Consider the following 20731-nt stretch of genomic DNA (forward strand, 5'->3'; position numbering starts at 1 on the left):
CTCAGAGCCTTTAACGTACCCATGCGTGTTAGTGTTTCCCAGACTTAGTTGGTCACGGACCCCTGGATCCATGGGATCACTATCAATCTTTTACGGGGGCACAAGCGCTCTGAGGAACACAGTTTGAGAAACACTATTCACAGTTTGAAAAACAGCTATTAAAGGTTGCAGCTTCTCGGAATCCTTGATAACATGATCCTTTGGGAGGAGGTCCCAAGCCCATGGGGCGATTGTGCAGCAGGTAAACCCTGCTTCCTGCTGCCCCACTGGCTGTGTGTGTGTGTGTGTGTGTGTGTGTGTGTCTGTGTGTGTGTGTGTGTCTGTGTGTGTGTGTGTGTCTGTGTGTGTGTGTGTCTGTGTGTGTCTGTGTGTGTGTCTGTGTGTGTGTGTCTGTGTGTGTGTGTCTGTGTGTGTGTGTGTGTGTGTCTGTGTGTGTGTGTGTCTGTGTGTGTGTGTGTCTGTGTGTGTGTGTGTCTGTGTGTGTGTGTGTCTGTGTGTGTGTGTGTCTGTGTGTGTGTGTGTGTCTGTGTGTGTGTGTCTGTGTGTCTGTGTGTGTGTGTGTCTGTGTGTGTGTGTGTGTCTGTGTGTGTGTGTCTGTGTGTGTGTGTGTCTGTGTGTGTGTGTGTCTGTGTGTGTGTGTCTGTGTGTGTGTGTGTCTGTGTGTGTGTCTGTGTGTGTGTGTGTGTCTGTGTGTGTGTGTGTGTCTGTGTGTGTGTGTGTCTGTGTGTGTCTGTGTGTGTGTGTCTGTGTGTGTGTGTGTGTCTGTGTGTGTGTGTCTGTGTGTGTGTGTGTCTGTGTGTGTGTGTGTCTGTGTGTGTCTGTGTGTGTGTGTCTCTGTGTGTGTGTGTCTGTGTGTGTGTGTCTGTGTGTGTGTCTGTGTGTGTGTGTCTGTGTGTGTGTGTGTCTGTGTGTGTGTGTGTCTGTGTGTGTGTGTCTGTGTGTGTGTGTGTGTCTGTGTGTGTGTGTGTCTGTGTGTGTCTGTGTGTGTGTCTGTGTGTGTGTGTGTGTGTGTCTGTGTGTGTGTGTCTGTGTGTGTGTGTCTGTGTGTGTGTGTGTGTGTGTCTGTGTGTGTGTGTGTCTGTGTGTGTGTGTCTGTGTGTGTGTGTGTGTCTGTGTCTGTGTGTGTGTGTGTCTGTGTGTGTGTGTGTGTGTCTGTGTCTGTGTGTGTGTGTGTCTGTGTGTGTGTGTGTCTGTGTGTGTCTGTGTGTGTGTGTCTGTGTGTGTGTGTGTGTGTCTGTGTGTGTGTGTGTGTGTCTGTGTGTGTGTGTGTGTCTGTGTGTATTAGTCGCTCAGTCCTGTCTGACTCTTTGTGACCCCATGTAGCCTGCCAGATTCCTCTGCCCACGGAAATCTCCAGGCAAGAATACTGGAATGGGTTGCTACTCCCTTCTCCAGGGGATCTTCCCAACCCAGGGATCGAACCCAGATCTCCCACATTGCAGGCAGATTCTTTACCGTCGGAGCCACCAGGGAAGCCCACTGGCTTGGGCCCAGGCAAAAGCCAAAGGCTAGGGACCTGGGGGCATGCAGCCAAGAAAGGTGGCTTCCTTCGCCTGGGGTTGAGGGTCTGATACCTGTGGCCCCTGTCCCAGCCCACAGAGCCTGCTGCCCACTCTCCCCGCTATTGGAATCGCATCTCCTCTCATGGCCCGGACTGTCTGGCACACACACACCCTTATCTAGGAAGGTGATGGTCACCTGGCAGAGACAGGCCCCTGGCCCAGACCGTGGCTACAGAGATGACTGGAGTCGGGCCGGGAGGCTGCACAGGAGCTGGGTTGGCCCCCTGCTCCCCCACGTGGTCCCTCCCCTCCTTCCGAAAGCCTGGGGCCTGGGCTCTGCAACAGCCCCTGAGACCTGCCAGCTCTCAGCTTTGAAGACTGGAGAGTGTGCAACCAAACCCAGCTTCAAAGGCTCCCGGCAGCCTCCTCCTGAGCCTCCTCCCCACCGCCAACCTCGGCCTGGCCCACCCCTCCACTTACCCGCTCCCACACAGACACACACCCACAGCTTCTGTGAAGGCCCCAAACAGGGTCAGAGCAAGAGATGATAAAAGAGGAGGGGGGCCCGAGGAAGGGCAGGGAAGGAGCCCTCAGGAGCAGGGCAGAGGGGGAGGGAAGGAGGGTAGGAGGGAGAGAGGAAGATGGACCAGGGGGAGGGCAGGACGGGAGGTGTGGGCAGGAGCAGTGGGGCCTTGAGTTGGGCAGGGGGTGCTGGGGAAGGCCCCGCTTCCAGGCAGAGCCCTTGGCTGGCAGGCTCGGCCCTGGCAGGCTAAGATGGAAGGGTGCCCAGCAGTCTCTTAGCGAAGGCTGGGGCTAGGCAGAGAGGAAGGGGCCAATCCATTGGGCCAGAGGGCAGAAAGCCCTCTAGAAAGAGGCCTCTCCCCTCACCCAGTTCCTAGAGTACCCAGCGGCAGGGTTGGGAGCTTATCCCAGTGTCTCCCAGTGACTCTAAGGAGTGGTCTGCAGGGCAAGGCAGACCTGCCTACTTGAAGAGGGATCACAGAGCCAAATGGGGAAACCGGCAGACTCAGGGCAGCAAGACGTGCGATGGGGACTGGGTGTGACCAGGGAGACCTCCCCCATCGCTCTGCTTCCAAGAGCCGCCCAGCACTGGGTTCTGTTGGGGTGCCCAGGGTTCTCCTTCCAGGTGACCCTCAGAACATGGGTGGGGTCTGAGCCCCCTCCACCCCACCCCCAGAGAGGGGCTCCCCAGCTGGGGAAGGAGCTTGGAGATACAGGGGAGCCAGGCAGGGCTGGGGGACCACCTGTGTGATGTGCAGGTTGATGGAGCACCCAGGACCCGGGTTGAGGGAGGAGGCAGACCATGCTGGGAGTGAGGGCAGCCAGAGATAGGGCTGGGGGCCCCGGAGCCTCGAGAGGGTTCTGGGAGGCACGGGCAGAGAAGGCGGGGTCCTAGAGTCACTCTGAGGTGCTGGCAGGGCATATATGGGGGTGCGGGGCGGAGAGAGCACAGCACCCAGGGTAAGGAGGAAGCTGTGTACCACACCCGGGGGGGCTCCTCCCACCTGGACTGCCTGCGTGCCCCACCCCAGACTCGAAGCCTGGCACCTACTTGATGGCCTTCTTCTCACTGCGCCCACGCCCTGAGTCTGGCGTGCCCACCGTCTCCAAGGAGTTCTTGTAGCGTTTGCCCTGTGGAGACAGCACCGGGGTCAGTCCTGGGAGACAGGGCCTGGACTCTCCCTGCCTCCACAGAGCAAGGTTCCAGCGGGGAGGGGAGTGGATGTGAACCCAGCCTCAGCGGCAAGGGCCCGGGCCAACGTGTGAGAGTGCCACCAGCCAGGGGTGCCGGCCCCCACCCATCCCTGCTCCCCGGCTGGCAGTTCCTAGGCCCCATGCCCCGCCCCGTTGACCTGCACCGCATCCCTGACCCCTGGGGACGAGGCCCCTCCCGCCTGCCTGTCTCCTGGGGCTCTGGCTCGGCTCCCAGAAACATATCTCCCTCTGCCATGGACAGACGGCTCTCAGGCGCCTGGCCACGTCACGCGGGCCACGTCACTGCCCCCAGATGGTGGGGGTGGCATCCTGCAGGGCAAGGTTGGCAGTGGCCAGTGACGTGAGCGGCGGGGGCGGGGAGAGGGCCCGTGCCTAGTCCTGCCGGAGCTGTGTCCCTTACTGTCTGGGGGGTCCTTGAGGCGCTTCTGCTCTGCGCCCGCGAGGCAGGGCAGGGCTTGAGGACCCACCGCTGTAGGAAGGAAGCAGGGCCGCCCACGGACTCTTCAGGCTCAGCCCCCTAGAGGTCCTCAACCAGCATGAGTGGAGGGACGGGCCAGGCAGGATGATGGGCATGGTGTGGGCACGCCGGGTCCCCTGGCTGGAGCAAGGGCCACGGCTGCAGTGGTGACCGGGCCTGCTGCTGGGAAGGTGAGCACCATTCACCTTCTCGGTTTGGGTTTCTAAATTTAGCTCCTGCAGAGCCCGGCACCATTAACATTCCTGGCGGCCACCGAGCGTCCTCACGCGCACCCAGGGGCCACGGGCCTGGGCGGGTAAGGGGGGGTGCAGGGGCTGGGGCTGTCACCCACTAGGCACTGGCCTGCCCCTGCCCAGCGGAGTAGGGACAGACAGACACACACACACACGTGCACACACGCACACACACACACACTCACACACACACACAAACAGGCATACATTTCCCCAACATCCCGTCATGTGCGCCAAGACCATAGCCACAACAGTCAATTATTCCATTCTCCCTAAAGCAAAATAAAAGCCGCACAGCCGTGTTCCCCGACGCTCCTGCCAGCTGCAGCCCCTTCCCGGGACTGGAGCTGCCTGTTTAGGGACAACAGCGGAGCTTGCAGGAAGAGGGGTGGGGGTGGGGGGAAGGCCCTCATGCTGCCCCCCCAGCACCCCTGTGCCTTGGGGGCACCAGGGTCCTGTCCCAGCAGTGCCCCACACTCCCCCTGTCACCCCGCTCATGTCCCTTGCCCTCTCCAGCCTCCCTTCCTCCTTTCTGAAATGGTGCGGCATCCCTGGATGAGCCCTCGTCCCTCACCCTTCAAGGTTCTCATCATGGCTTTAATATTTCTCTTTACCTACTTCAGCTCCTACCCCTGGGAATGTAGCCCCCAGTGGCAGGGACTGTATGGGCTCTGGTACCCCACCCACTCTGGCATCCCAGCCTCAGGCTGATGCTCTGAGCCAGAACCCGAAGAGTGAGAAAAAAAAAAAACCCACCAGAGCTGCTGGATCCCTTGGGTCCACAAAAGCTGCCCTCTCACAGCTCAGCTCTGGTCCCTCCCATCATCACCCAGAAGTTCAAGCCCCAAACAATTCCTAGTTCCACCTGGGAAGATGGGGAGCCTGGAGCACCTCTGTGGTGGCCCAGGGCCCTTCATGGGCAGGACCCTCAGTCAGGAGCCCCGGCCCTGTGGTTTTCCAGCTGTTCAGGCAGCCTGGGGCAGGGAGCATCTGCTGGCAGTCCCTACCCTACCCTTCATCCCTTCTTTTTCTTCCTGGTCTTCAGGGAACTTGCTCTGTCCAGCACCCTCTTCCAAGACTGGTCCATTGCCCCTGCCCCAAGCCCAGGCATTTGGCTCACCCAGGGTGTTCTGGAAGCTTCTGCCTGCCCCTCTTCCTGCCACAGCTCAGGGAAGCTTCCCCTCCAGCTGCAACGATCCTTTTGCAGAGGAGCTGGGGCATATGGGGGATAGGAACCGAGGCAGGACTTGCTTTAGGGGTCAGGGGGAAATAAATGGGGCAAAGAGAGGAACCCCAGCTGGGGTCCTGGAGACATTGCTGCTGACAAGTGCTCAGTTGTGGCCCATTCTTGCGACCCCAAGGACTCCTGCTCGCCAGGCTCCTCTATCCATGGGATTTCCCAGGCAAGAATACTAGAGTGGGTTGCCATTTCCTTCTCCAGGGGATCTTCCCGACCCAGGGATCAAATCTGGGTCTCTTGGCGTCTGCTGCATTGGCAGGTGGATTCTTTACCACTAACGCCATTTAAGAAGCCTCCCCACTGGAGAATTAGGTGGCTCTAAAGGAGCCTGATCCCCCCAGCCTGCTTAGTAGGGAGGGGGTTGGCCAGGCTGATCCGGAAAAAGCCAGCTGGAGATTAAGGAAGTTATTAATGTTTGGAAATGGGATCTGGGCTGTCAGGTATCACGTCACTGCTGCTGAGGGGACAGGCAGGCAAGGAGAGCCCAGCAACTGTTGAGGGGGGGGGGTTGCATTTGAAAGCCCCTTCCATGGAACACGGAGACAATCTGGACAAAAAGCTCCCTGGCTTCTGAGACCCAGGTGGAGGGGCAGGGGGGAAGGGGTGGCAGGACTGGGGGGTCCTGGCCAAAGTAATGTTCTAGCAGCAGCTCAGAGGATTAAGTCAAAGAGGGACACGTGGTGCCGGTCTGGTCTGGACCCCGAGGAAGCTCCTGGCTGGAGGCTGGGAGGAGGGGCTGGGCCAAGGAAGGTTCTGCAGCTCTACGCTTCCCAAGGCACTTCCTGCAGTGACAGCCCCCCACCTGCTACAAAAGCTGTCATCTCTGAACTCCTATCCCCAGGTGAGTGGGGGTGAGGCCCTCAACAAACACAGAGATATGCACGCACACACAGACACACACACTGCAGCACTTACACGGGGATGTGATGAGATGATCCACATCCCACTGTGCAGGGTGGAACACACACACACACGCACACAGCACTAATGTCCTCAAAACTGATACCCCAGCACAAAACAGCCCCCATTCAAGGTCACCAGCAGCGCCTGTTCACACAACAGTCCCCTGCCTTCAAATACAGACAGACGGGCAGCCTAAAGGGCCCTGCAACCAGACGCACGGGGCTGCAGTGCAGGCCCAGCCCCTCCCAGGCCTCCGAGGACACTGGCGCACACAGGCACGTGGCCAAGCCCCCTCCTCCACCTCCCTTGAAATTCTGAGACAGACACAGAGGCAGGAAATCCAGGAACAATGCAGGGCAGCCAGGCTGGCACCTGCTCACAAGGAGTGGGCCCAAGTCACACACACATACTCGCACACTCTTGCGCATGGGGCCGGGTTGGCCTTCTCCCTGGCTCCTCCCCAGGGAACAGGGCTGCCTGAAACTGCACATCCTGGGATGAAGAAGAACACTCCCATCCCCCAGGCTTGCCTTTCCTGAAGGGAGCATGGTGGCTTCTTGGGTCTGGCCCCAGGGGTATCTGCCCCTTCCCCTCATTAGGACTGAGGCATGGAGCTCCCACCTACACGGTACCCATGCCCTCCCCGCCCCTCGCCCCTCCCTGCCCCTCGCCCTTCTGTGATCGGGCAGGGAGAAAAATGTGGCACTCTGCCCTCGCTCCCATCATCCTCGATCTGGGGCATGGAAAGTGTCTGCCAGGGACCCTTCTTCACCGAAGCCTCAGAAACGCCCCACACCTGGGACACCTCTGGGCCCACCTCCGGGGGTGCCCCCTGCAGTCCTCAAAGACCCCGCAGCACTTCTAAACTGGGGCAGCAGAAGGGGGAATGGGGGGGCGGCCTCAAGGGCAGCCACCCTTGGGGAGCTGCGGGGGTGCAGGAGGGTGATTCAAGCTGACTCCTCCTCCCGGCGCCCTCCGGTGATGAATGTCCCTCCTGACAGTCTCGTTACTTATTGATGGCCTAATCCTGCTCGTTAATTTCCCAGCCCTCGTTAAAAATGAAAAGAAGCCGTTTGTGCCTGTACAAACCCCCGAGAACCAGGATGGATGGGAGGGCGCAGGGGGAGGGGGCGGGGCGGGGCGGGCAGAGCCTCCTCATTGGACAGGAGGCCCGGCTCGGCCACGCCCAGCCCTGGGTGGTGGCGGGAACGCGCGGGCTGTGGGGAGGGGGCGCGCGGCGCTGGGTGGGAGGGGGGTCTCCATTCTCAGTCTGCGCGTGTGTGCCTGCGGTCCTTTCTGCGGGAAGTGGGGCGTGTGTGCGCATAGTCACGAGCGTGCGAATGCCCTTGAGACCCCTGTCTGTCCACCAGTGTGTGCCTAGGTGTGTGGCTCTGGGTGTGCACACAGACATATGGGATCAAGCCCCAGCAAACACAGGGCGCCCGGTGTGAATTTCCACGGAAGTGTGCCTGGCTCTGTGGGCAGGTGGGTCGTGGGCGCGCCCGCTTGAGAGCGTTCACGAGCCTGTCATCGAGGAGGGCGGGGTGCAGGGCCAGGCCGCTTCCCCCCGGGGGCCCTTAGGAGCCTCACCAGTTTGCGCTGACACCAGTGGCAGAGGCCGCAGAGGACGACAGTGACGCTAAGGCTGACGGTGATGATGGCAGAGACCAGCAGGACATCGCGGGTGGGCGCCCCTGGAGACGACATGCACAGGTCAGACCCTCACTGGCCAAGGCCAGCCATTCTCCCGCAGTCCAGAGCCCCGCCCCAGAACAGCCACCCAACCCACACTGGGAGCTATGCGCCCCACGTTCTACACTCAGCTCTGCCCTGCGGGCTCACCTTGGGCGGTCTCTTCCCCTCTCTGAACCTTCCTTTCCTTATCTGTAAAATGGGAGCCTCTGGTAGGTCTTTCCCAGTCCCTGCATGGGGTACTCCCCATCCCCCAAACTTCATGCCCCGCAAAGGAGAGGTCAAGTGTGCCCCTGGCATACCCAGACCTCACTGGGCTTTCTGTGCTGTGCCGTGCTTAGTTGCTCAGTTGCGTCCGATTCCTTGTGACTCCACAGACTGTAGCCCGCCAGTCTTCTCTGTCCGTAGGATTCTCCAGGCAAGAATACTGGAGTGGGTTGCCATGCCCTCCTCCAGGGGATCTTCCCAACCCAGGGAAGGAACCCAGGTCTCCTGCATTGCAGGCGGATTCTTTACTGTCTGAGCCACCAGGGAAGCCCCCACTGGGCTTTCAAGTTCCTCTTAAAGAGCTTCTGCCAAGAATGCTTCCACTCCCCCGCCCCCACCCCATACACATACTCTGAGGCACAACTCCAGCCTCATTTGCCAAAAGGGTTAGTTCCCACAGCCCCTCTGAGGCCATGTGCCCTATGGGCCCCCACAGACCCTCCTCAAATGCTGGCCACACGTGTAATCAAAGAGGGAATCTGGAACCCCCTGAGCAGTCCTCATCCCCTTTAGCTCAGCTTTTCTTGGGCTGGAAGCCCACCCAACTGACCTCTGCATGCCCTGTCCTCCTCTGCCCTAGTCCTTCAGCTCACCTCCCATCCTTCCCCGCACCCACCTCCCCCCCAGCTCAGCCTCACCTTGGTTGCTCACAGTGCCCCTGAGTGCTCCTGGCAGGGGTGGGTGGGGAAGGGTGCTTCCGTCCTAACAGCCCAGGGGCCCTAAACTTTCAGGGTGGGAACCTTGACGGACATGCCCTGGGAGGCAAAGCCCAGGTTTCTGTGCAAATCCCACTGCTTGCTAGCTATGGGGCTTTAGTCACCTAACTGCTGGGCTTTCTCCCCCTGTCAATGTGGATTAGCCCTCCTCCCTCCCTCCTCACAGGTGGTTGTGAACACGAGCTCAAACCTACATGTAAGGAAGGAGAAAGTTGACCGGAGATTATCGTGTGGGGGAGTGAGTCGACAGAGACCGGCACCAATCACACGTGCTCTGTAAATATGTGTGCGCCCGGATGGATCTTCAAGTCAAGGAGATGCTGTTTATTTACAGAGGAGCCTGCGTGGGCTTTTTGGTTTCAGCGATGGTGGTAATTAAGAGTCGACGATATCTGTCTGCTCCCGGTTCCTGCGGTTTTAGCTTCTGGGCACCCGGTCCCTGTCGCTTCGCTGTGGGGCCTCATGGAGGAGGGCCCAGCGGTCAGCCCCAGTGCTCAGGGCCCTGGGGCTGCCTCCCACCACGACTCCAGTGCTCTGGGCAGCCGGTCCCATTGTCTGGTCTCCTCAGAATCCCGCTTGGGCTCCACCCCTCCCATCCCAACGTCTGGAGTCTGCAAGCTGTGGGAAAAGGCCACTCATGCGGGGCCCTTCCCTGTCCACCTGCCAGGCCATCTACACTTCCTCCTGTCCTGAGTCCCCGGCCTCGGCCCCTAGAAAGCCACTGCACCCAGCTCACTGTCAACCTCAGAGTCCACAGCATCCAGGGGCTCTGGCCTGGACAGCCTGCAGACACTGGGAAGTGGTCCTGCCCTTCGTTCCCTCCAGCAGAGGGAGCACAGCTCTGCTGAGGCTGGAGGGGCCGCTTGCATCATGGTTCTCAGGCGAGATGGGAGGCTTCCATCTTGAACCTTCAGGCTCCAGGGGGTGCGGAGGGACCATAATACCTTAGGGCCCCAGACTCAGGCCTGTGGTCAAGAGACATGGGACACAGCTTCTGGAAATGGGGCCAGCGCTCTTTCCAGCTCTCTCCATGGGAGTTGCCCCTGCCTCCATGGAGAGAGCCTGGGGGTGGGGTGTTGTGTGGGCTGGGAGAGCAGACATTCCTTTACTGAACTCACTTTTAAATAAATTCCCTTCTTGGGCTGAGCTTTCTTCAACCACTGTCTATTAAGAGCCAACCCTGAGGCCCAGGGGACAGGTGAGAATTCAGCTAATTGTTCTTAGGACGGCTCGTGTCCTAGAACCAGGGAGTGGCAGATAGACACCCAGGCTGAAGCTCAAGACTCCAGAAGACCCAAGAACAGACTCAGGTGTGAGTACAGTCTTTGCCTCTTAATAGCTGTGTGGCCTTGAACAAGTGTCTTAACCGCTCAGTGTCTGCATTTTCTCCACAAAGTGAAAATAGGGGATATCCCTGGTGGTCCAGTGGTTAAGACTCTGAGCTTCTACCACAGGGGCACAGATTCCATCCCTGGTCGGGGAACTAAGATCCTGCATGCCGAGCAGCATGGTCAAAAGAATAAAATAAAATAATTAATCCCCCCGCCACCACATTAAAAAAAATAAAGTGAAGATAATAATGGCACCCACTCATGGAGTTGTTGTGGAAAATACCAGGGACGGAGGAGCCTGGTGGGCTGCTGTCTATGGGGTCACAAAGAGTTGGACACGACTGAGCGACTTCACTTTCGCTTTTCACTTTCATGCATTGAAGGAAATGGCAACCCACTCCAGTGTTCTTGCCTGGAGAATCCCAGGGACGGGGGAGCCTGGTGGGCTGCCGTCTATGGGGTTGCACAGAGTCAGACTCGACTGAAGCGACTCAGCAGCAGCAGCAGCAGATACAGATTGGGCTCCCATGATGGCTCAGCAGTAACTAATCCACCTGCAACGCAGGAGCCGGAGGTTGATTCCTGGGTCAGGAACATCCCCTGGAAAAGGGCATGGCAACCCACTCCAGTATTCTTGCCTGGAGAATCCGATGGACAGAGATGGGTCCATGGAGTCTCAAAGAGTTGAACACGGCTGAAGCGACTGAGCAGATATGGATTATTATTCGGGTTGGCAGTGTCAGTTCTCTCTCAGGTGTACAGAGAGCTCCAGGAGCACAGACAGAGAAGGCATTGCTGGACCAGGGAGCTAACTGGGAAGGCTTCCCCGAGGAGGTGGTGTTTGGTGTGATCTGGGAAAGGGACAGGACGTGAAGGTAGCACAATCTGGGCAGAGGAAACAGCAAGAGCAAAGGCATGAGCGGGGAAGAACGGTCAGGAGTGTTGTTGGAAGATCTGGACTAGGGGATGGGGAGGGAAGTGGTGGAGGCTGGGCTGGGAATGAGAATAGGGCCTGATGGAGAAGGGCTTTGTCTTTCACGCTGAGGGGCCCCTTGGGTTTGTGGGCTGTGGGAGCCATAGAAGGTTTTTGAGCAGGGGAGGGCAGGATCAGAGGGGGAGTCAGCAAGCTCGTGAGCTGGGAGCTGTGGTTGGCAATTACACCCCAGGTGATTCCTCTGCCCTGGTGCCCTCTCCGCACTCACTCTGCCCCACATCTCTTGGCCACGGGGCAATTCTCCACGGGGTCACCTCCCTGGAGCTCCCTTTTCTCGTTGTCAAACAAGGTCCTTATCAAAACTGCTCCTTAACCTGTGCTGTGAGTTGAAGAGCCCCTGAGGACAGAGCCTGTCAATCCCAGAAGCCAATGGCCCCTCTGAACGGTCCCCAGAGATCCAGAAAACACCTGTCTTAAGCAATCAGCGTTCTGCAGGGATGCAGAATGAGCACCGAACTTGGAGTCTGGGAGAAGGAGGCTGAGGCCCTAATCTGGCCACTAACCAGATGTGTGGCACCGGTTGCAAGGCACTCAGCCACTTAGATGCCAGTGCCCTCCTGTGTGGAAGAGCTGACCTGTCCTTGCTCTGACGAGGAACAGGTGTTCAAGGTGTTCTACGTGCAGTGACCATTTAGTCTGCACGACAGCTGAGGGGAGCATTAAGATTGTCCCCATCTTACAGACGTGGAAACTGAGGCACAAAGGGGGTCAAGTACCTTGTCCAAGGTCATTCATCTAGTAGGTAGTGGAGCAAGGGCTCAAACCCAGACCATCTGACTTCGAGCCTACACTCTTTGCCCAGACATCACACCCACTACAGACGACAGTGATCAGCGGTTTTCCAAGTGTGTTCTTTGGAACACCTAGGGTTCCCAGGAATTTCTCAAGGGCCACAGACAGAGATGGATGCTGAGTAGATAGGGCTGTGTCCCCTCAAGCCGTTTGCAATAAAAAGAACCTGATTTCCCTGTTTAATATCCATGGAACGTCCCATGTGAAGAAAGGGAAATATTACTAAGGAAAGTTGAACCCTCCCTGATCAGTGACCCGAGGACCCCCTACAGCATATGTGCATGCTATCATCTTCCACACAGCTGACCTCTCTCCCAAAGGTTCCCTGCCCACCCTACCCCCCACCAAGCAACCCTTGAACAGTCCTTGAATCTAGGGTAAAACAAAATGCTTGCCAGTACAAAACTGCATTGATACCACAAACAAGTGGCACAACACCCTTGGCCAGCACGCGATATTGCCACCAAGGGGGGCAAGCATACTTTTGCCTGCCAGCCAGAGTGAAACCATTTCCAGAGCGTGGGGTCACTGTGTCTCTGGCTGCAAGGGACCTCGGAAGTCAGGCCCCATCAATGAACAAACCCCCTGGGCAGCCCTGCCAGGGATAGGAAGCTGCTTCTGCGGGAGGCAGACCCTCCACGAACAGGCACTGGTAGCTAGGGCTGCTGTGCTTGTCTCCCTCGATCTTTCCCCCGCAGTCCTAAGCCTACCCTGCAGAGCTGCTGGGAACAAGCCGGCTCCCTCTGCCACATGACAGGCCTCCAAATCCCCGCCGACAGCTCTCATGTCCCCTTCCGGTCTTCTCCAGGCAAAGCCGCCCCAGCCCTTCTAACCCTTCCTCCGATGACATACATGGTTTCAAGTCCCCTTAACGTCAGCATATTAACATTTGGGGAAAGAAAATAACGCGTCCCTAGTCAGCCTTTAGACAGGGCTGAGTTCCACGACCTACCCTTGGGCAGAAGAGACATCTGGGTCCCAGGGGTGAGACACAGACAAGGGCAGACGGATGACTTCAGGAGACCTTCCGAGGCAGGGTGAGCCAGGAAGAAGGAGAGCCAGGCCCTCGGGGTCCAGCCCCAGGGGTGCCAGGATGTGAGCCATGAACTCAGGCACGTCCCTGCCCGTCTGCCTGGGACTGTGGCCACCATGTCAGCGGGTCAGAGCCCAGGATCAATGACCATCTGGTGGAGTGCTATGGACTTCGCCAGGTGCTGTGGGCAGACACCATGGTCCTGACCATGCCATCCCACCGGGAGCTCTCAGGGTAAATAAAACCTGTGTGCTCGAGGAAGTGGTCCCCTCTGAAGGTGGACAAGAGGTCCACCCACTGTCTTCCCTTCTAGAACATCAGCTCCACAAGAAGGGGGCTGGACCTCGTGTTCACCACTGTCTTCCCAGCACCAAGGACAGCTGGGCATATAGTAGGTGCTTGATAAATGCTTGTTGAAAGAATGCATGAGGAGGAATACCAAGCCTCTGGGGATAAACATAATAATAGAGGCTACCATTTATTAAGTGCCTACTGTGTACCAGACTATAAAGGAAGGGGATGTTTCTGTTTTGCTTTTTCCTATAACCTCTGTGACAGGCCAATGCATGCAAGGTACTCAGTAAATATTTGTTGAATGCCCAGTGTTTGCATATGTTACCTCCCTTGTCACCCAAGCAAGATGGGAGAGAAGGGATGGGAGGGTTTGAGAGCCTCTCTCTTCTACACACACACACACACATCCCAGGATCCATTCTGGTCTTTTCCCATACCCATCTTTGCCTGACAAGTCCTGATTTTTCTAGACCCAGATGAAAAGCACCTCCCCCAGGAAGCCTTCCATAACCTGCCCAGTGGAAATTTCTCCTGCCTCTGAGCTCCCATCACTCTGCGCATATACCCTTCTTTTAGGGTGCAGTGATTAAGTGCCAGGGGTCTGGGGCCAGACTGTTAGGCTCAAATTCTGATTCTCTGTGTGCCTTGGTTTCCCCATCTATAAACAGGGGCTAGAACAGTACAGGCCTCATAGGACCACTGTGAGGCTTAAAGGAATTAACACATACAATGCATTTAGCACAGTGCCTGACACAGAATAAGTAGGCAATAAATGCTAGCTATTATCATAATATTACCACATCGAGCCCTGCATTAGAGACATCTGGGACATGAAGTTGGCCCTCAGTGAGTGGTGAATGAAATACTAAAAACACATTTAATTTTCCCCACAGGATAGCAGAGGTCAGAGGTCATGTCTCACTCAATCCTGTGTACTCCTGACCCCCTCCCCAGGACCTGGCCCAGGGCTTAACAAGAGCAAAGCTCAGTGAACACCTATGACAAGGAATGGGGAGAGCTGAGGCATGGCGGGGTGGGGGCAACAGCTGGAAGCCAGGCAAGGCTTCAGATATGAGCCGCAGAGCTGACCCCATCCCTTGCCAGGACTCTGCCTTAACTCCCAACTCCTCCTCATGTCCTCAGCAAGCCATGATTTATAGATGAATAGAATCAAACAGGCTGCGGCTGCTGGGATGCCCTGGGGAGCTGCTGGAGACGCAATGGACTTCTGAAGGCAAGCTCACAGCTGCCCAGGGGGAACACGAGGGGAGCCAGAGGGGGCGCAGGCACACACACAGGCCAGAGACGCCCAGGGCTCACATGCACACACACAAGTCATGGAGACTCACCCTTGGCGCAGACATCTGTGCCCCCCTCCCCCATGCACAGATGCACACACACACGCATACACAAAAGCCATCGGGACTTACCCCATGGATGGACACCCATGCTCTCACACACAAAAGTGAATACCCAGTCACGGTCACAGTCATGAACAGATTCCTAGCCCACTCTGCTGTCCCTGAAGTCTAAGTGTTCATGCACCTTCTCTGGCCTGGAATCCTCTCCCCGTGGACCCCGTTTATCTTTTGGGGCAGAGCAGTAGGACCAGAAGTAAACTTGGAGGCAACTGACCTAGGTTCAAGTCTCAACTCTGCACCTGGCCAGTGACCAAGGGCAAGTCTCCTTCTGGGCCTCAGTGTTTTACCTCCAAATGATGAGAAGAACCCCGACTTCTCTTGCTGAGGTGTCACCAGGATCAAAGAATAGCTAGCATTCATTGAACACGTGCCTTTTTTGGCAGACACTGTGCCAGGAAGCTTATATGCACCATCTCATGTGATCTCCTCAACCTTATATTATCTCTTTTTGCAGAGGAAGAAACAAGTATGGAGAATTAAGGCAACTTGAACTTGGCCTCGATCCTGCTATGGCTGCCCTCCTCTGAGCTGAAGCATGTGAGAGCATTTTGTAACATGCCACACTGCACAGCCCAGCCACAACCCACTTGTCTCCTTCACAAAGGCCAACCTCTTTCACACTGGAGGCTTCACATAGGCTGTTCCTTCTGCCTTGAAGGCCCTTCCCTCTATTCTCTACCATCTATTCTCTTCCTTTTATTCTCAAGATCTCTAGACAAAGATGGGCTTCATTTCCTCCCAGATTCCTTTCTACTTCCCCTCTAACTATGGCAATCCATCCCTGTGGATTAATAATTAGCACCTTCCATGTCTTTCCCCCACTGGGAACACTTGGAGGTTTGAGACCCCCAGATCACTCATCTCTGGTAGCCCACGGTCTGGTGCACAGGAAAGGCTAGATAAATAAGTGCTATACAAATGCATGACATTATTCAAAGGCCCCACATGAGCTTACCTCCTCCAGGAAGCCCTCCCTGATGACAAGTGCTCACAGCAGTCTCTTCCTTCACCAAACTTGAATAAACTGTCTTCTGCCCAACCTCCTTTTCTTGGGAGTAGGTCTGTCCCTTAAGCAGGGCCTATGGGGTTCTCCTCATTGCTCGGGTTTCCCACAGCCCATGGCCCAGGACACAATACAGAGAAACTAGTGGACATGCTGGGAATCTGGGCACACAGGCTCTTTCCCCAAGAATTCACTTGCTCTGACAGTCTGATGGTGACATTCACACTCCCCACATCCAGCCCTTCCAAAGTTGTCCCATTACCCTCACAACCTCCTAACCTAGACTGCTTCCCTCTCTGGGGGTCCTCAGATCGCAAGGCCTTGTTTTCCTCACCAAGTGCCTTTAATCATAGTAACTAGTGTATGCTCAACATTGAATCATGTTCGGGTCCTCAGCAGCCCTCTGAAGGTAAACCCTCTTATCCTCATTTCACAAAGGAGGAAACTGAGGCTCAGAATGGGGTAAATACTTGCCTGAGAACACACAGCAGAGGAGAGACAAAGCCAGGAGTGGACCTGGAGTCTGGAAGGCCTCAACTCTGTGCCCCATGAGAGTTAAGCCTTAAAATAAGTTGCTTCAAGGAGAGACGGAAGGGAAGAAAGAAACAAGTGAACACAACATATAAAGAGCAGCCAGGAGGACTTCCCTGGCAGCCCAGTGGTTAAGACTTCACCTTCCAATGCAGGGGGTGCGAGCTTTATCCCTGGTCAGGAGCTCAGATCCCACGTGTCTTGTGGCAAAAAACCAAAACATTTTTTTAAAGTACCAACACTGTAGCAAATTCAATAAAGAATTTAAAACTGCTCCACATCAAAAGGGAAAGGGCTTCCACTTCCCACAAACTTCTCCAAACACTTCTTGGAGAGAAGTGGGTAAGAGACCCCTCCTACCCACAGATCTTTGCTCCTTCCTTCCTCAACAGGTCCAGCCCTTGGCCTCAGTAAAGCATCCTCATCAGATAGATGCTAAGATGTTCTAGAGTCTCAGAATAGGTTGGGGATTGGGTGTCTGGGGCCGGACAGGGTAGAAGCAGGAAGAAGGGGTGGGTGGGGTATCTGAGGACTCGCCCAGGGCGCTGTCGCAGGTGCTGACTAGGGTGCAACCACTCTTCCAGAGATGAGGCAGTGATGTTGGGGGTGGTTGGGGCTACATCTGCCATCACTTTCCCATCCCAATCCTGCCTCCTCCCACTTGATTCTGCACCGCAATGTATCATGCCCCAGCACCTCCCCCCACCATCCTCTGGTGGCTGCAGGATGACGTTCGAGGTGGAAAACAGTGAAAGCTGGAGTCACAGGTTTCCACAGGAAGCACCCCTCCACGTGCGTGCAGAGCAGATGGAAATGGGGGAGGGTGGCAGGGCAAGGGCAGAGCCTACCAGCCCCAGGGCTACTTGGGCATAGGAAAGGGAACATTTTTGGTGCCTACCCCACCTCCCTTCCTCTTCTCGACCCAACATGCACAAGGAAGCCAGAAAAAGGCAGAGTGTGGGAGAAAGCAACAGAAAACCAGCGAGCTAAACTCTGAACCCCAAACAGCCAGGCAAGGCTCCAGGCTTCCTGTCATGCTGAATTTTCTGCCCTCTCTTCGCTTGAAAACTCCCCCACTCCAGGCCACCCACCTTGGGAATGGGGGCAGCTCATTCCTTCCAACAAGAAAAAGAAAATGAGATGGACAGGTAGAAGGAAAGAAGAAAAAGGAGAGGAAAGAGAGCCTCTCATTTATTTCCCAGGAGAGCTGGGCTGTGGCTCTACCCCCATACCCTCCAGACAGTCTCTGAGTGTCCTTCAGAAAGCAGCGGAGGCACCCACAAGCCCTCTGGCCTCACCTGGGGCAGGAACAAGGCTGGTGAAAGAGGAGGCCCGAGGGGAATTGTTTTGGAAAGTTACAAGTAGCTGAAAATAGGGGCTTAGCACGAGCAAGCCTCCTCAACCTTGACTGTAATAAAAACAGATAATGCGTGAGTGAGCCAGGGAGAGTGTGCTGGCAGGGGCCGCAGAGGCCGGCTGGATGCAGACAGTTTAGAATTCAGAAGAGATGCCAAGTGAGTAAACAGCGAATGAAGGATTATCTGGATGGGCCAGGAGCCGTTCCAGCAAGAAATTGGACAGGGACATGTCAGGATCCACAAGAACTCCGACTCCTCATCAGGGAGTGGGGCCTGGTGAACTACAAGGACCTCATCCACACCTTCTCTACCTCTGCTCTGTCTTCCAGCAGAGAGCATGGCCTTGGTAACACGGCTCAGGTTTGTTTAGTGCAGAACAGTTGACAAAGAGTGCTCCAGAGTTTACTGAGGGTTTTAAATCCATTGTCATATTTAATGGAGGTGTCGAGGGTATCTTCTATCTGGTCACTCCCTCCCCTCACTACAGCCACACACCCAAACTCCTACAATTCTTGGCTTAGAGAGGTCTGGTGCATCTGGCTTCAGTCCTCAGCCTCAAAAGACGGTGTGTGTAGGGAGGGTGACAGGACATCTTTAGACCCCAGAGACCTACTGAGTCTGGAAGTGTCCAGGGTGAAAGCCATTCAGGACAGACAGGACCAGGTGCCAGCTCTGAGCAGGGAACTCAGACTGAAGGGTGCCCAGCCAGAAGCTAGCCTGGAACCTGTCACTCACCCTGACCCCAAAGCTGATGAGTTGCCTGGGCAGCCATGAAAATGATCATGTCCATCAGGGAAGCAAGAGCCCAGGAAAAGGAGAAGCTCAGATAGAGGGCCTCTCCACCAGGAGTGTGCAGCTGGGGCAGGATCAGGGACGTGTGATGATTAAGTGCAGGCATTGACCACTAGTTACTCTTATGAATAATGCATTGTTGTGCCTTGGCCTAAATCAGCATCTTATTGTTATTAATAATACACAGCTGCAAAGAAGCTGGGATTGGAATGGTGCGCTATATTTTATTTGAGGACCTCAGAGCACTTAAGAGTTCCTCATGCTGATGACTCAACTCTACCTCCGCAAGTCATACACTTCCTTACAGGACAGGGCACCTGTCCTGCCGTGACACGTTCCCACCTGAGGCTTGGAGCCATGAAAGCCGCGGGAGCTGGGAATCTTCTCTCCTGGGATTCAAATTCCCGACTTGAGTTTTTGGTGGGGGAGGGGGTACACTTAATCCTCACCAGCTCAAAGTTCTGGGGGATGCAACATAATGTGAAGCTGCTCCCAGAGATGTTCAAGAAGGAGGGATATAACTCGCTGGGACCCAGGTGTGGGGGGAGGTGGATGGAGAGAGACCACTGTGGATCTGAACCCAGTTCTGCCACCCACTGTCACTGTGGCTGTGTGACCTTAGGCAACTAACTTAACTCTCTGGCCCTGTCTCCGCGTTAGAATATAAGGGATCTGAGATTCCTTCTTGGAGCTGTTGTTCTTCCATATTCTGGTGGTATTATTTGCACCACAAATTATTTGGATGGATCCACTGAGCCTGCTGTTCTGAACTCTGTCCGCGGTGCTGAAACAACGATCGGCACATCGCCTCTGTCCTTGGTGCTGAAACAGAAATCGGTCCCAGGGCCGCGCCCTTTTTCGGGACTGCAGCGTGGCTGTCCCACTTTCCTCTGCTAATTACTCCCTGATAAGTCCCGAGTTGAAGACCCAGCAGCGAGCAGCCAACCTCAAGAGCCCCCTTTTCCTGGATGAGGCCTGAAGATGCCAAGAACCCCAGTCAGCAGCCCTGCTCCTGATAAAAAGAGCTTCCCAGATAAGGTAAATGCGGCATCCCCTTCCCTCAGGGTAGCCCCCCACCACACTGCCTCCTGGCGGCTAGCGCGGGTACTGCGCTCAGAGCAGGCACACAGAAGGTCCCCAGCGGTGGCGCCGAGAGTGTGGGGAAGGAGCGGCAGACGGTCGGGCCCCCGCCGCCCCCTCACCCCTCCTGGGGCAATCTGGAGCTCTGAGCTTGCAGCGCTGCCCAACACCCAAACGCTGCAGGCAGTCCAATTGTTTTCCGGCCGCCTTGGTGTGCTGTGCTGCTCCATTCACAGCAAATTTAACCCACACAGCTGGACCCTACCAGGTGAAACTTCCTGTTCTCTCCTCCAAGCTGGGTGGGGTAGACCTGTTTAAACAAACGCAACCTTTTCTCCTGCTGCCAGGCCAGTCCTAACAAGATGAACACTAAGGCCTGTAATATGCCTTCACCATGGCATAGCCTCTCTACCTCACATCCACCCAAATAAGAAACGTGCCCACAGCTCTTTTCTATGAAGAATGGGGCTTGGGGGAGAGGGCCACAGCTGCAGCCCAAGCCTGTTCCCCCCACCCCACAGGTAGGGGCTCTTGGAGAGGCAGAGCAGCTTGGTGTCTCTAGGGACTGCTTGTATTAGCTTCACTGGGTGCAGAAAGTCTCCTCTTCATAAAACAAATGGCAAAACAAATCAAACCACCTGAAGACAACACCCCGAATCAGCTTCTCTGGATCCAGGCAGGGAGTAAAGATAATAGCTTTTAATTACAGTGAGTGAAGTGAAAGTTGCTCAGTCGTGTCCGACTCTGCAACCCCATGGACTATACTGTTCGTGGAATTCTGTAGGCCATAATACTGGAGTGGGTAGCCTTTCCCTTCTGCAGGGGATCTTCCCAACCCAGGGATCGAACCCAGGTCTCCTGCATTGCAGGCGGATTCTTTACCAGCTGGGCCACCAGGGAAGCCACTTAATTACAGCAGATATGGCTAATATACATTGAGCAGTTACTACAGGACAAGCGCTGTGCTGAGAGCTCTGTGAACATTATCTCATTTAGCCTGGCCAAACCCCGCTGCCCCAGGGAAGCATCATGGTCAGCATCCTACAGATAAGGAAAGTGGGGTTCAGAGAGGTGAGGTGACCACTCAGTTGGTGCAGCTGGCAAGTATTGAGACCAGCAAGGGAAACCACATCTATCTGCCCTTAACCTTACAGCTCAACTGGGTCTACCACCCCATCCTTCCATGTTCTTTGGGAAGCTTCACTGCCCCCTTAGGTGTTTCTAAAGCCACCCCACCCCTCCACCATCGTCATATCTCAGCTGAGAGCCACATGGAGGAAGACAGTAACACTTCACCCTCCCACAGCACTTTACAGCCTATGAATTGCTTTCAA

General features: G+C 55.9%; 1 protein-coding gene across 1 annotated transcript in view; it reads right to left on the reverse strand.

The window, feature by feature from the left end:
* The window catches only part of SYT7 (synaptotagmin 7), a 35303-nt gene extending 27503 nt beyond the window's left edge, over nt 1-7800 (reverse strand). Inside the window, exons 1-2 of the mRNA XM_052661687.1 lie at nt 7684-7800; nt 3076-3155 (exon numbers count right to left, since the gene is read on the reverse strand). Coding sequence (XP_052517647.1) covers nt 3076-3155; nt 7684-7800 — 197 coding nt within the window. The remainder of the gene's footprint in view (nt 1-3075; nt 3156-7683) is intronic.
* Between the last annotated feature and the right edge of the window lie 12931 nt (nt 7801-20731).

The sequence above is a fragment of the Budorcas taxicolor genome, chromosome 25 (assembly GCF_023091745.1).
Source record: "Budorcas taxicolor isolate Tak-1 chromosome 25, Takin1.1, whole genome shotgun sequence".
Lineage (NCBI taxonomy): Eukaryota > Metazoa > Chordata > Mammalia > Artiodactyla > Bovidae > Budorcas > Budorcas taxicolor.